Raw genomic sequence first — 15,654 nt, 5'->3', positions numbered from 1 at the left:
TTTATAGCAACAAAACCCCATGGTAAGTTGAGAAAGATCAGTAATTTTGCTTTAATATTTAAGCTTTTTAAAATTTTTATCTTTTTAAAGAATAAAATCAGGACTTCCCTGGTGGTCCAGTGGCTAAGACCCCACACTCCCAAGGCAGGGGGCCTGGGTTCGATTCTTGGTCGGGGAACTCTATCCCACATGCTGCAACCAAGAGTTTGCATGTTGCAACAAAGGATTCCATGTGCCACAACTAAGACCCAGCACCGCAAAATAAATAAATATTTTTTAAAAAATAAAATCCACTCAATTTATCTCCTATATGGGATGAATCAGGGGACCAACTTCATTTTTTTACCTTTGGAAAAATATATACAAATATATGTACAAACATTACAATTTCCAGTCTTTTCTATTAATCTATTTGCCTATCTTTGTGCCCATATCACAGTTTTAAATACTATAGTTGTATCTGGTAGAATATGTCCTCTCACTTTTTTCCCCCTCACTTTTCTAGTGTATAAGAATGCAATTGATTTTTCCAATCAGCTTTTTAGAGTGCCACTGTAAACACAAACGGAGCTAGAAGTTACCAGACATCTGTGGACAGCTTTTATGATGAAAGATGTAGAATCACAAACAGAAGAAGCAACTTGGAAGAAACAAGAGACTATGCAGAAAGATAAAAATTTAGCAAGGACACAAAACTTTACTATATTGGAAATATGAGATGATATACCCAGAAACCAGAACAAGAAGCTACAAAAGAGGAATATACAAAATAAGAGGACATTTGGGGAGTTTTAAAAAAAAATGACAGAAATGAAAAAAAAATGACAGAAATGAAAAACTATTAACAAAAGATTTTGATGATAAAGTTGACCAAGACAGTAGACCAAATAACAGAGATAGAAAATTGGAGGAAACAGGCAAACTAGAATGGTATAACTTATCAATAACTTGAGAAAATATCCCAGAAGGGAAGGATATTACTTTCTAACATAAAAGGACTCACCACATGCTAGATACCAAGGATGAAAATAAACCCACTCCAAGGCACATCACATGAAATTTCAGAACACTCGAGTTGAAGGAGAATCCAAATAATTTGAGACAGAGAAAAAAATCAGAGGATGAGAAATCACAATATTCTCAAACTTTAACAGCAATACTGGACTTAAAAGACAAGATAAGTTAAAATACTGAAGGGAAATTGTTTCCAATCTAAAATTGTATATCCAGTTAAGCTATGAATTAAATATGGCAATATAATAGTCATATTTAGACATGAAAAGAAGTTTAAAAGAGAGGTAGCTCTAAAAAGATATTTAATAGTAAAAAACTGATGCTTTCTCACTAACATTAGGAACAAAGCCAGGCTATGTGCTCTTACTACTACTGAACATCATACTAGATGTTCCAGCTAGGATAATAGGGCCAGAAAATGAAATGAAAGACTTGGAATGGAAAGGAAGAAGTAAAACTATATTTAAAGATACCATGATTTTATATGTAGAAAAAGAATCCTAAGGAATAAACAACAACAAAAAATTACTAATAGTAATAAATGGCATCACCAATTCAGTGGACATGAACTTGGGCAAACTCTGGGAGATGGTGAGGGACAGGAAAGCCTGGTGTGCTGCAGTCCATGGGGTCGCGGAGAGTCGGACATGACTTGGAGACTGAATAATAACAACAATAAGTGAGTATCACAAGGTTTCAGGATATAAGAACAATATACCAAAAAATGTATTTCTATATTTTGGCAACAATTTGAAAATGAATTAAGTCATTCACAATAGCATAAGTAATAGTAAAATATTTAAGAATAATTTTAGAAGATTAAGTGCAAAAGCTTAGCATTGAAAACTACAAAAATTGCTGAGATAAAATCTAAAGAAAAGGAGAGCAATACCACGCCCACAGTGTGTGCTACGTCACTTCAGTCGTGTCTGACTCTGTGTGACCCTATGGACTGTAGCCTACTAGGCTCCTCTGTCCATGCGGATTTTCCAGGCAAGAACACTGGAATGGGTTGCCATGCCCTCCTTCAAGGGATCTTCCCAACCTAGGGATTGAACTCACGCCTCTTGAATTTCCTGCATTGGCAGGCAGGTTCTTTACCGCTAGAGCCACCTGGGCAGCCTCCTTGGAACACAAACAATATTAAGATAGCAATTCTGCCCAAAATTACCTATAAATAGAATACAATTTATTTGTATACAAATTTATTTATATACAATAAATTTAATGCAACTTTTTAACATGTAAATTAACAAGCACAGCTGTTTCTTGTTTTTTGTTTGCTTCTTTCTCTTTTTCTTTTTTTGGCCTTCCCACACAGCTTATGACATCTCAGTTCCCCAACCAGTGTTCAAACCCATGCACCCTGCAGTGGAAGTGTGGAGTCTTCACCATTGGACCACCAAGGACGTCCCATCAGTTTCTGCTTAATGTGGGGTCCTATTTTGGAAGGGAGACTAGGTGAGTTAGTTTTAAAAAGTCATAGGGAACTGACTGCTATATCCCTTTCAGATCATTTTCTATAGGCTTCTTGAAATCACCCACTGTGGGAGGAGAAATTACAAAAATAAAACTTACCTTTCTTCTTTAAAATGATAGAAGAGAGAGAGAGCGCGGGGAACTTTTGGTGAGTTTTGATATTCTTCAGCCTGAAAGGCTCAAGGAGGGTGGCCCTTAGGAGGCACTGTGTAGGGCTGAGAGAACTATTATGTCTTAGATTGGGTCCCCCTAGAAATAGACTCTGATATGGAGAGTTTAATGCAGAAGGTTTGTTTAGGAGTGCTCTTGAGAGAAATACCGGTAGGAAAGTGAAGAAATAAAGATTCCGCAAAGGGAGTGGCTGACACAGTGTGGTTGCAATTGAATCCTCAACTGATCCTAGCATTTTACAGGGAGTTCTGGATGGCTCAGTGGTAAAAGAATCCACCTGCCAATTCAAGAGACACAGGAGACATGGGTTTGATCCCTGTGTCGGGAAGATCCCCTGGAGAAGGAAATGGCTATCCACTGCAGTACTCTTGCCTGGAGAATCCCATGGACAAAGAGGAGCCTGTTGTCTACAGTCCATAGGATCCCAAGAGTCAGACACGACTGAGTGACTGAAAAGCAACTGGAATGCAGATAATTCTTCTGAATTGTCCCAAATTAAAAGGCAAAGGAAAAATATGCAGAGTTCTAAAGAACAGCAAGGAGAAGTAAGAAAGCCTCTCTCAGTGACCAGTGCAGAGAAATAGAGGAAAACAACAGAATGGGGAAGACGGGCTTCCCTGGGGGCTCAGACGGTAAAGCATCTGCCTGCAATGTGGGAGACCTGGGTTCGATTCCTGGGTCGGGAAGATCCCCTGGAGAAGGAAATGGCAATCCACTCCAGCACTCTTGCCTCGAAAATCCCATGGACAGAGGAGCCTGATAGGCTACAGTCCATGGGGTCGCAAAGAGTCGGACACGACTGAGAACTTCATTTTCACTTTCAACTTCACTTTCAGAGATCTCTTCAAGAAAATTAGAGATACCATGGGAACATTTCCTGCAAAGATGGGCACAATAAAGGACAGAAATGGTACAGACCTAACAGAAGCAGATATTAAGAAGAGGTGGCAAGAATACACAGAAGAACTAAACAAAAAAGATCTTCATGACCCAGGTAACCAAGATGGTGTGATCACTCAACTAGACCCAGACATCCTGGAATGTGAAGTCAAGTGGGCCTTAGAAAGCATTACTGAACAAAGCTAGTGGAAGTGATGGAATTCCAGTTGAGATATTTCAAATCCTAAAAGATGATGCTGTGAAAGTGTTGCACTCAATATGCCAGCACATTTGGAAAACTCAGCAGTGGCCACAGGACTGGTCAGTTTTCATTCCAATCCCAAAGAAAAGCAATGCCAAAGAATGCTCAAACTACTGCATAATTGCATTCACCTCACAAGGTAGCAAAATAATGCTCGAAATTCTCCAAGCCAGACTTCAACAGTATGTGAACCATGAACTTCCAGATGTTCAAGCTGGATTTAGAAAAGGCAGAGGAACCAGAGATCAAATTGCCAACATCCACTAGATCATTGAAAATGCAAGAGAGTTCCAGAAAAACATCTACTTCTGCTTTACTGACTATGCCAAAGCCTTTGACTGTGTGGATCACAACAAACTGTGGAAAATTCTGAAAGAGATGGGAATACCAGACCACCTGACCTGCCTCCTGAGAAACCTGTATACAGGTCAGGAAGCAACATTTAGAACTGGACATGGAACCACAGACTGGTTCCAAATTGGGAAAGGAGTACGTCAAGGCTGTATATTGGCACCCTGCTTATTTAACTTATATACAGAGTACATCATGCGAAATGCTGGGCTGGATGAAGCACAAACTGGACACGAGATTACCGGGAGAAATATCAATAACCTCAGATATGCAGATTACACCACCCTTATGGCAGAAAGCAAAGAAGAACTAAAGAGCCTCTTGATGAAAATGAAATAGGAGAATGAAAAAGTTGGCTTAAAACTCAACATTCAGAAAATGAAGATCATGGCATCTGGTCCCATCACTTCATGGGAAATAGATGGGGAAACGGTGGAAAAAATGACAGACTTTATTTTGGGGGCTCCAACATCACTGCAGATGGTGACTGCAGCTATTAAATTAAAAGACACTTGCTCCTTGGAAGAAAAGTTATAACCAACTTAGACAGCATACTCAAAAGCAGAGACATTACTTTGCCAACAAAGGTCCGTCTAGTCAAAGCTATGGTTTTTCCAGTGGTCATGTATGGATGTGAGAGTTGAACTATAATGAAAGCTCAGTGCTGAAGAATTGATGTTTTGAACTGTGTTGTCGGAGAAGACTCTTGAAAGTCCCTTGGACTGCAAGGAGATCCAGCCAGTTCATCCTAAAGGAAATCAGTCCTGAAAATTCATTGGAAGGACTGATGCTGAAGCTGAAACTCCAATACTTTGGCCACCTGATGCGAAGAACTGACTCATTTGAAAAAACCCTGATGATAGGAAAGATTGAAGGTGGGAGGAAAAGGGGATGACAGAAGATGAGATGGTCAGATGGTATCACCGACTCAATGGACATGAGTTTGAGTAAACTCTGGGAGTTGGCAATGGACAGGGAGGCCTGGCGTGCTGCAGTTCATGGGGTCGCAAATAGCTGGACACGACTGAAAGACTGAACTGAACTGAAAAGGCAAAGGGGCCTGGACTTTGTGTCCCTGAATCAGCCCATTTTTTACTTCAGGAAACCTTCTGGGATAGGATGAGACAGCTCAATGTGTCTGAGCTAATTTCCAGTTGGGAGGCAGCTAAGAGCCATCAGCAACTGATCTTCCCAGCAGCTGGGACATAGGCTCACGATCTCAAAGAGAGGATCTGTGTGAAGCACTGTGGTGTCTACTACCGTTTACCACTACCACTGCTTGGACTCATACTTATGGTTAGTTTACCCAGTTGAGGGGAAAGTTTCTATAGGACTCTGATTGGTTTTATTTCTTGGAGGAAATTTAAGAGAATGTTTAGTGGAAAAGTCTACAGCCTTAACTACTGCAATTGGTTTTGAGGCTCTAATGGATTCTTATCATCCCTGCTTCTGCACCCCTATCTCTAGATTTTCCTTATCTTTGGCACGTGCCTCTGCTGGTCTAGGCAGCTGGATAGTGGGATGACCCCGGCCTTCACCCGAGAGTGCCCTTGGTTACCATGCCCTTCCCAGGCTGTGGCTGCTATCTTTTTCTATTTACTGTTAAAACTGAGCATGGGAACAGCAAGAGTGGATGACCTGAACGCCAGCATTTTCTTCCTGGCTCCCTCATGTAGCTGCAGTTGTCCGTCCTTCATCATAGCCAATTACTCCAGCCAGTATGAAGACTTCTTTTCTTGCCTGCTGGTCTCTTGCTACCAAGACCCCAAAGTTCTAAAGGGATTCTTACTGTGAGCCCTGTAGGAAGCATTTCATCTCTGGTTTTCAGCACTTCTGGACCTCAAAATCAAATTCCCCACATGTTCACTGTGAGTGAGGATAAGTGGAGGCTACTTGATTTCTATCCTACATTTATGCAATCAATTCCCAGATCCATGTAGTCTTCCTACTGGGGATACAGAATCATACAGTTGCCATTGATTTAGGGTATATGTATTATATTCCGGAGGATGGTACCTCATCCTCTTGGGATTTCATCTTGAAGCTGTGTCTTTAAGAGGTCAGCAAACTGATCTATCAGACTGGTGGCCTCTGGGTGGGGCAGTGTAGGATCAGTGGATCTCTGGGTCATGTTCCCACTGCCACATCCCCTTTACTGTTACGTGGATCCCTTTGTCTAAAATTATATAATATGGATTCCATATCAATAGATCAAGTACTCTATAAGTCCTTATAGAGTGGTATTAGCCCAGATCCTGTGGGCAGGAAAGGCAAGTCTATACTCAGAATATGTGTCAATTCCAGTCAAAAGGGATGGGAAACCTAGTGTCCCCAACTTATCCCTAATTATCTACTTCTTCTCCTCAAGAGACTGTGCCATATTAAGGGCTCAGTGCTAGTATTTTTAATATATATATATATATATATATATATATATATTTATTTATTTATTTATTTATTTGGCTGCACCAAGTTTTAGTTGCAGTATGCAAATTCTTAGCTGGGGCATGGGGGACCTAGCTCCCTGACCAGGGATGGAACCCAGGCCCCCTGCACTGGCAGCTTGGAGTCTTAACCACTGGACTACCATGAAGTCCCGTTAGTGCTGGTATTTTTAATGGTCGTTGCATGTTGGCAGCAGCAGTAGCTAACTGAGCCTTGGTGAGTCGGAGCTCACGCTGCCGGGCCCGTGGATAACCTCTGCTCCACCACCAGCTACTCTACTCAGTGTGTCCACCATACGGAACTGGGTGGTTGATGATGGACAGTGGCTAATTCTTCCTGCCTTCTTTGTTGTTCAGTATCTCATCTGTGATGAATGCTTTCTTTCTTTCTCTTTTTTCCTTTTTTGGTTGAGCATTGAGGCATGTGGGATCTTAGTTCCCCAACCAGACATCAAACAGGTGCCCCCTCCTCCAGAGGAAGCAAGAGTCTTAACCACTGGACTGCCAGGGACGTCCTGATGGATGCTTTCTTGATGGGTGTTAACGTGTGATAGAAAGACCTTTACGCTTCAAGACTACACCTGTATGTCCATCCACATCTCATCCTTAGACCTTCGTGTCCCTAATCTTTCATTCTTTGTCTTTTCAAGCCCCTGACCAGACTACCAGGCTAGTTGTGACTATGTATATTCTCACCTTCTCGTTCCACCGAAAGTGGATGATCAGATGTACTGTCTAATCTCTGTCCCTTGGAAGGATCTCTCCTCACCACTCTCTTTTAGGGCCACTCCTGATAGGTTGCAATGCAGCAGCAGTCAATTTTTGGCTTTTACCCACATACCATGCCAACTCATGTCTGAACAAGCTTCAGTTCAGTTCAGTCGCTCAGTCGTGTCCGACTGTTTGCGACCCCATGAATTGCAGCATGCCTGTCCATCACCAACTCCCGGAGTTCACCCAAACCCACGTCCATCGGGTTGGTGATACTATCCAGCCATCTCATCCTCTGTCGTCCCCTTCTCTTCCTGCCCCCAATCCCTCCCAGCATGAGAGTCTTTTCCAATGAGCCAACTCTTTGCATGAGGTGGCCAAAGTTTTGCAGTTTCAGTATCAGCATCAGTCCTTCCAATGAACACCCAGGACTGATCCCCTTCAGAATGGACTGGTTGGATCTCCTTGCAGACCAAGGGACTCTCAAGAGTCTTCTCTAACACCACAGTTCAAAAGCATCAGTTCTTCGGTGCTCTGCTTTCTTCACAGTCCAACTCTCACATCCATACATGACCACTGGAAAAAACATAGCCTTGATTAGACGGACCTTTGTTGGCAAAGTAATGTCTCTGCTTTTGAATATGCTATCTAGGTTGGTCATAACTTTCCTTCCAAGGAGTAAGCATCTTTTAATTTCATGGCTGCAATCACCATCTGCAGTGATTTTGGAGCCCCCAAAATAAAGTCTGACACTGTTTCCACTGTTTCCCCATCTATCTGCCCTGAAGTGATGGGACCAGATGCCATGATCTTCGTTTTCTGAATGTTGAGCTTTAAGCTAACTTTTTCACTCTCCTCTTTCACTTTCATCAAGAGGCTCTTTAGTTCTTCTTCACTTTCTGCCTTAAGGGTGGTGTCATCTGCATATCTGAGGTTATTGATATTTCTCCCAGCAATCTTGATTCCAGTTTGTGCTTCTTCCAGCCCAGCGTTTCTCATGATGTACTCTACATATAAGTTAAATAAGCATATAAGTTAAGGGTGACAATATACAGTCTTGACATACTCCTTTTCCTATTTGGGACCAGTCTGTGGTTCCATGTCCAGTTCTAACTGTTGCTTCCTGACTTGCATATAGGTTTCTCAAGAGGCACTTCAGGTGGTCTGGTATTCCCATCTCTTTCCGAATTTTCCACAGTTGATTGTAATCCACACAGTCAAAGGCTTTGGCGTAGTTAATAAAGCAGAAAGATGTTTTCCTGGAACTCTCTTGCTTTTTCGATGATCCAGCAGATGTTGGCAATTTGATCTCTGGTTCCTCTGCCTTTTCTAAAACCAGCTTGAACATCAGGAAGTTCACAGTTCATGTACTGCTGAAGCCTGGCTTGGAGAATTTTGATCGTTACAGAAGTCCAAATGGATGAAGATGATTCTCAATAGGGTCATGTGAGCTGAGGTAGAGAGAGGCTTGTTGAATGACATGAGAGTCTGGGTCACTTATTTTCTGCTAGCTTATGCTCTCTGACGCTACTTATGCCTGAACCCAAAGATGTCACTTCCATTTTACAATGTATTCTTGCTGGGCCCACCCTAATGACACAGAGGATCAGGTAGAGGCCAGCTTGTGATGGGCCGTTCTGGCTACTGGGTCACTTGGTGAACTGTAAGAGCTTCTCTTCAGACGGTATGTGTTTCTCTGCTGCAGATGGCATGGCTTTGCTCCATAGCCCTGTGGATCTACATTATGATTCTCCTATTAGAGCTTGCCAAACCACACACACTACAGATATTCTAGTCTCATTAGGTCTGCTGGGTCATATGATTGCAGAAGCCTTTTTTGCTTTGGCCCCACTCAAAGTTGACAGCCTTCACTGTCAGCTACGGGGGAGCCTGGTGGGCTGCAGTCCATGGGGTCGCAAAGAGTCGGACACAGCTGAAGCGACTTAGCAGCAGCAGCAGTAAATTTTTCAGAGTTGTATTCTCAAGTATGAAATATATTTCTCCTAAATCCTGAGTAAATAGGTAACGTGTTTTTTCTTAGTGATGGAAGATATGAGGTGCAACAATCAGTCCTTTGCCTCAGAGAGGATATCTAACATGTCCCAGACCTCTAGCCCTCTGAAAACTTCACCAATATGGCAGTTTCCTGGACCTTTACAGGAATGTTTCCCACCCTCTGATCATGTATCTTTCCAGGACCTCCAATATACTTTCATTTTGTCCTCTTCTGATCTGGTTAGCATGACATTATATATACAGTTGACTCTTGAAGAATGCAGAGGTTAGGGGTTCTGACCATCTGCACAGTCAAAAGTCCAAGTATAATTTCATAGTTAGCCCTCTGCGTATATGGTTCTGTGTCCACGGATTCAACCAACTGCAGATAATGTAGTACTATAATATATATTTAATGAAAAAAAATCCATATATAAGTGGACCCACAGAGTTCAAACCTGTGTTGTTCAAAGGTCCATTGTATAATGGACCAATATGATGTTTTTCAAAATGTCCAAATAGTCAAGCTCCCGTCAGCTTCTATTACAACAGAGGACCAGAGAGTTAACACAGTCCTGGGGTAAGACTGTACGTGTGTATTGCTAGACTTCCCATGTGGATGGAACTGCTTGTGGACCTCCTTTCTGATCTGTCCGGAATGGAAAATAACATATTCACCAGATTAATGACTACATACTCCCAACTGGAGGCAGTATTAAACTGCCCTGTAAAGTTACCATTTGGGAACACAACAATTCCAATTGGAATTACTGTTTAAGTAAGTTTATGGTAGACCATTGTCATCTGTCATGATCTATCCAGTTTTTAAGAGCCAAACTGGTGGCATGAAAGGGGCCACCTCTCTTTTATTCTTTGTGTCTTGGAGGGTGGCACTAACCTCTTCGATTTGCCCTAGGATATGGTATTGTTTTTATTTATTCTCTTGATGTTGGGTAGTCTCAGGCATCTAGTTGGCCTTCATCACTTACTCTACAGGTCAAAAACCACTATGAGTGTTCTGCAACGCCAAAGGATGTCCACTGCTATTATATGTTAGGGTATTGGGGAAGTGACCACCTGGCAGATCCCTGGTCTCAGTGAATATCCTTTGAATCAGACCTTAGCCCAGGACTCCATTTATTATCTGGGCCCCATGTGCTACTTCTCTAACAAGGGGCCATGGCACAAATTTGGGTTGTCAACTGTCAATGTTAATTCAGATCCTTTGTCCAAAAATCCTCAGAAGGTCTGAGTATTCTCCTTTTTTTCAATAATGGTCATCAACGTAAATGAGTTGTTTAGACATTTTTACTTTTCTTAGCATGAGCTATCATTTTCCCCAAGCCTTGGAGAAGAGTATTCATCGCACATTCCAGGGAGATCTTGTCAGGATTTAAATCCTAAGTCCCAGGAGAGTGCTCCCTTATCAATAAATTCTTCCACATCTAACTTTATGTTCCACTTCGTTTGATCCAGCACTCTTGGCATCCAGCTCTCTGTGCAACACTACCAAATTCTGCTTGGTCTTTGAATCCCTGCATCAACCATGCATTCATTGGGCCCTATAGGAGGGCACATGACCTTGGCTGAAGCAGTTTCCTGCCACAGAAGTCACTGCCATGAGGGCAGAAGCTACGTGCTCTCAGTGTCTGTTGTTCCCAGAAGCTGGGGAATGGGTGTATTGGCTCCTAACAGGGGACCTGGGTGGAGTACTATAATATCCACTAAACCTAGGAAGGAAGTATTATTTCACAGACATGTGCCCAGGACTGTGTTAGAGCCCTCACCCCCACCCCTGCCCCTGGGGTTATATAGTCCAGCTCTCAAGAACCTCATAAATGATATATATATTTAAAAATCTGTATATTGGACTTTCCTGGAGGCCCAGTGGTTAAGGAGGCACGGGTTCAATCCCTGATTGGGGAACTAAGATCCCACATGCGGCATGGTGCAAAGGAAAAAAAAAAGCCTATGTATTGTCTACTTCCACCTACTAGGGCATCAGCTCTAGGAGGGCAGAAACTGTTTCCCTAGGGGCTAGAGCTTGATTCATCATTGAATGAATCTTAATTAGAGGCTTGAAATATGAAGAAGTAGGAAGTGGCTATGTGTAAAGCAGAATAAGGGTGGCAAGCATCTAGAGAAAGGGAAGTGGAGCTCAGTGAGGGCATGAAGGCCTCATCTGGAGCCAAGGCAAGAGACACAAGGTAGAGCATTCTCTAGTTAAGGTGAGACTACAAGCGCTCCTGATGTGGGTTTTACTCCTGCAGCCTACGGTCTTCAGTCCAGTCTCCCTGGATGCACGTTAAATTTTCCAAGCATCCAAATGGCTGGGGGAAAGAAAGACTTCACATTCCACAGGAGAGGCACTGTGGAATATCAGACGGAGAGTCAGAAGACCTGGCCTAGCTATTAACTAGCCGTGTGGCCTGGGGAAGTCTAAGGCTCTCTCAGGACAGTGCGTGCCCATCCTCAGTACAGTAGTAGAGTGGGAGCACCCTACTACCACTTTCCACAGCTGGTTTGAGGACCAAGAGAACTAACGCCCACGAAGCAGGCTACTCCCGGCAGTCTGTCAGCACAAGGGCAGGGGCTGCTGACTCCTGGGAGGCCTGGGGCTGAGACAGGAGACAAAGACTGAGCAAACGCCAGACTCTGGCTGTGCACAGTCTGCCCACATCCTCCTCCGGAGCTTCCACTCACGCACAGACAGACATCAGCTGCTGGTCAGTAACTGAGCTAATTGGTTTAAAGTCTTTTCCTTATCTTTGCCCCTGACAGGCAGGAGCTGTGTAGCAACAGTGTGTCTACGCAGATGGAGAGTGGTGACCAGGGACAGGGTGTCCCCACTGCGGTCTCCATTCAGTCTCCGGTTGAAGTCAAGGACCGGCTCCGGGTCGGCAGCCTCCCGGCCTGGCAGTGCCTGACGGAGTTTCTGGCTGTGTCTGTGCTCATGGTAGGCGGTCTAATTGAGGCGGAGAAAAGAGGGAGCTGGGCTCCTCCTAGGATCCTTACCTCTTCCTCTGGGTGCACTAGGAAGACAACGCCTCCAGCAGCCTCTTTTTCCTGCTCTTTTGCCCCTCTATGCCTCTCCTACCTTCTCATTTTTATTCCTGTCACTTTCCATCTCTTACCCTCCTTCACTTCCCTTACTCTCCCTCTGTTTCTCCCCTCTTTTCTCTTTCCCCTTTCTATTTTCTCTTGCTGATCCCTCAAGTCCGTTCATCAATCTTGGCCATCCCCTCTCTTCCCAGTCTCTCTCTCCTATGGGTCTCCCAGGCTCCCTATCCTTGGTTCCCTCTTCCTCATCTTTCTTTTCTCCACCAGCTCCTCATACAGGGGTCTTCGGCCCAGGCTGTCACCAGTGGAGGAACCAAAGGAAACTTCTTCACCGTGTTTCTAGCTGGCTCTCCGGGTGTTATGCTAGCCACCTATGTGAGTGGTAATGTCTCAGGTGAGGAGGGTGAGGTCTGGTCATCAGACAGGGTAGGATGTGCACTTGAGTTTGGTAATAGTGCAAAGGATCCCTTGGTGACTCACAGACATTATCTCCTTGAGCTTGACCAGTGCCCTGGACTGAGATATGCCTCTGGCCCAGTCCAGTCCCTTCTCTTTCTATATCTCACTCTCCCACTTCACATTAATCCTCCGCTCAGGTAGACAGAGCTCTATGGCAAGGCATCACGAGTAAATGTACTCATCTTGTGTCTCCTACCTAAGCCCTCTGGGGTTCATCTTTGCTTGAGACCTCACCAGCTTGTTCCTCAGACTCACATTGCATCAAGTACTGGAATAGAAAGAGCAGACAGACTCAGGTTTGAACTTGGCTTCACTGCATGACCTTAACAAGTCGCTTAACCTCCTTCAGCCTCAACTTCCTAACGCATGTGATGAGAATAGCAACATTTGACCTAAGAGTTGTGGGGAGGAATAGCAGTGTTACTGGTGACAGTGCCGGATAGACACTTAATGGATATTGGTTTTCTTTTCTTGATCCTTGAAGGGGCCCACCTGAATCCAGCCTTCTCCCTGCCCATGTGCCTCTGGGGACACCTCCCCTGGGCCAGGTTTCTCATTTACTCCTTGGTGCAGTTGCTGTCTGTGTTCTGTGCCCCTGGAGTCCCCTACGCTCTCTATGACGGTAACAGAGAACAAGGTTGGGGGCACCTGTGTGTGGTTAACGACGCCTTAGAGCAGTTTTGAATGAGCAAAGATGGAAATCCTGGGTGTGCCCTACCCTACAGATGGCCTACAGAACTACACAGGTGGGAGCCTGACAGTGACTGGTCCCAAGGAGATGGCTTCCATCTTTGCCACCTACCCTGCCCCATCTGTCTCTGAGCAATGGCTTCCTGGATCAGGTAGGTATAAGAGGGTGACCCAGGAAGCCACAACCTTTGCCCCTTTCCCCCTGGAAGCTCGGCCTGCTGTTTAGGCTCTGGGTGGGTTGTGCGGCTGGCTTTATCTTTGCATCTCGCCTTCCCCAGCTGCCTGAGTTGGACAAAGTCAGATGCCATGGGGTGGCAGCCTGGAGTGTTTGGGTGAGATAGGGCAGGTGGCGCACCTGGCAGCTGATGGGAGCCCCCCTGCCTCTGTCGACTCCAAGGTTCTGGGCACCTGGATGCTGATGGTGGGGAAGGCGATCCTGGACACACGGAACAAGGGAGTGCCTGCAGGTCTGGAGCCTGTGGTAGTGGGGTTACTGATCCTAGCCATCACGCTATCCATGGGTGCCAACTGTGGGCTCCCAATCAACCTGCCCAGGACCTTGGCCCATGGCTTTTCGCCTACATAGCTGGCTGGGGCCCTGAAGTCTTCAGGTAGCCTCCCCTGGTGCTGTCCTTCCACTCCCATCCCCCTGCTAAGGGCTCTGACCCTGGCTCTCCAGCTCTCTCCTTTTAAATAGTTCTCTTGGCATTTCTGGACAGTTTGAGCCTCCTCTAAGCCCCAGGTCTCCCTTTATGTCTTGTCCCCTTTCTCCCCTTCTACCCTTTTCATTGAAACAGTAAGATTTAGAGGTTGTGTTAGACAAAATGCATGTATGAGATAATCCCTAAAGATCAAGCTCTCCTGGGGTCTCCTCCTCTCTGGGTGCTATGCTTTGGTGCCACAACGCTCTTTCTGGTGTCTCTCACCCCAGGAACTGCTTCAGGGAGTTTTCTGAATACCCTCCGTTCTTCAGAGGGAAGGCTAAGGGACTCACCCTGATATCTCCCTTCTGTTCTTATCTGGCAGTGCTGGCAATGGTTGGTGGTGGGTTCCTGCGGTGGGCCCTCTAGTGGGGGGCATGCTTGGCACAGCCACACCCCAGCTGCTGGTGGCACAAAACCATCCTGAGGACTCAGAGCCATCTCAGGATCTAGAGTGTGCCCAATAGGAAGCCTCAGGCTCGGGAAGTCCGGCCGCAACTCAGCTGCAGGAGAGTAAGCTGCGGCTCTGACAGGACAGTCTTCACCTGCCTCGTGGACACTGAAGAGGGACAAGATGTTCTTTCTCTTTATTAATACGCCAGGCCCTGGGCAGCTTCTCCGTGTACTCATCTAGGCACCTCCTCTTCCTAAACTGGGGAGGATGCCTGGACAGGAAGAACGAGGAGGCTCAGGTACCAGACTCAGGCTGCTCATCCCCCTCCTCGCCCACGCGGGTTTTCGGACCCCGGACTTCCAAGAACGTAGTTCCTCCAAGTAGCCGCCAGAGGGTGCGCACCATGGAAACCGGATTGGGAAGGCTTCGGGAATCTGCAGGATGGTGGGAGCCGACCATCCTGTGCAGGGCTTACTCCAGGGGACTTCTTCCAAAGCTTGGCGCCCACTGCCTGACTCCCAGCTCTCGTAGCCTCAGCGCCGTCCGCCTTTACGCTGACTGGGGCGCCTCGCCCAGATTCAGCCACCCCGCAGATAGTAATTAGGGGTGGTGGTAGGGAAACCGCCTCCACCAAGGAGGCGTCGGGGAGGGGGGGGACGGGAAAGGGAGGGCCGCTAGAAGAACACAACCAGTCAAGTGGCTGGAGACTGCGAGAGCAAGATGGAGAAACTGAGGCACGACCCCATACCTAGACATTCCGGGCTGTGTCATTCAAGGAGAGGGCGAACTACAGTGAGAAGAGGCGAGCCAGGGCGAGGAGAGAAGGCGAAGGGGCAGAGGGCCCCGAGCGGAAAGAGTAGGAGTAAAGGCCAGCTGGCGCGGAGGAAAATTCTCGTCGTTCAGCGCTTCCTCAAGTCTCACACACCTCCCCGACGAAGAGAGGTCTCTTTTAGCAGAGAAGCAGCGTTCTTCTGTTTCCCTTTTTTCAAATTAAAAATAAAAAATCTCAGAGCGATCTTGCCTCCAGACTTTTTTTTTTTTTTT

General features: G+C 45.5%; 1 protein-coding gene across 1 annotated transcript; it reads left to right on the top strand.

The window, feature by feature from the left end:
* The first annotated feature begins 12,121 nt into the window (after nt 1-12,121).
* On the top strand, nt 12,122-14,746 carry AQP10 (aquaporin 10). Its single transcript, XM_040229914.1, is given in 8 exon segments — nt 12,122-12,262; nt 12,634-12,760; nt 13,310-13,447; nt 13,551-13,635; nt 13,637-13,667; nt 13,913-14,057; nt 14,060-14,126; nt 14,542-14,746. Coding segments are annotated over 8 exon segments (939 nt in total).
* The last annotated feature ends 908 nt before the right edge of the window (nt 14,747-15,654 follow it).

Source organism: Oryx dammah, unplaced genomic scaffold, assembly GCF_014754425.2.
Source record: "Oryx dammah isolate SB20612 unplaced genomic scaffold, SCBI_Odam_1.1 HiC_scaffold_28, whole genome shotgun sequence".
NCBI classification, from domain to species: Eukaryota; Metazoa; Chordata; class Mammalia; order Artiodactyla; family Bovidae; genus Oryx; species Oryx dammah.
Note: the sequence above shows the minus strand (reverse complement) of the source record. Positions and strands in the feature narration are given on the sequence as shown.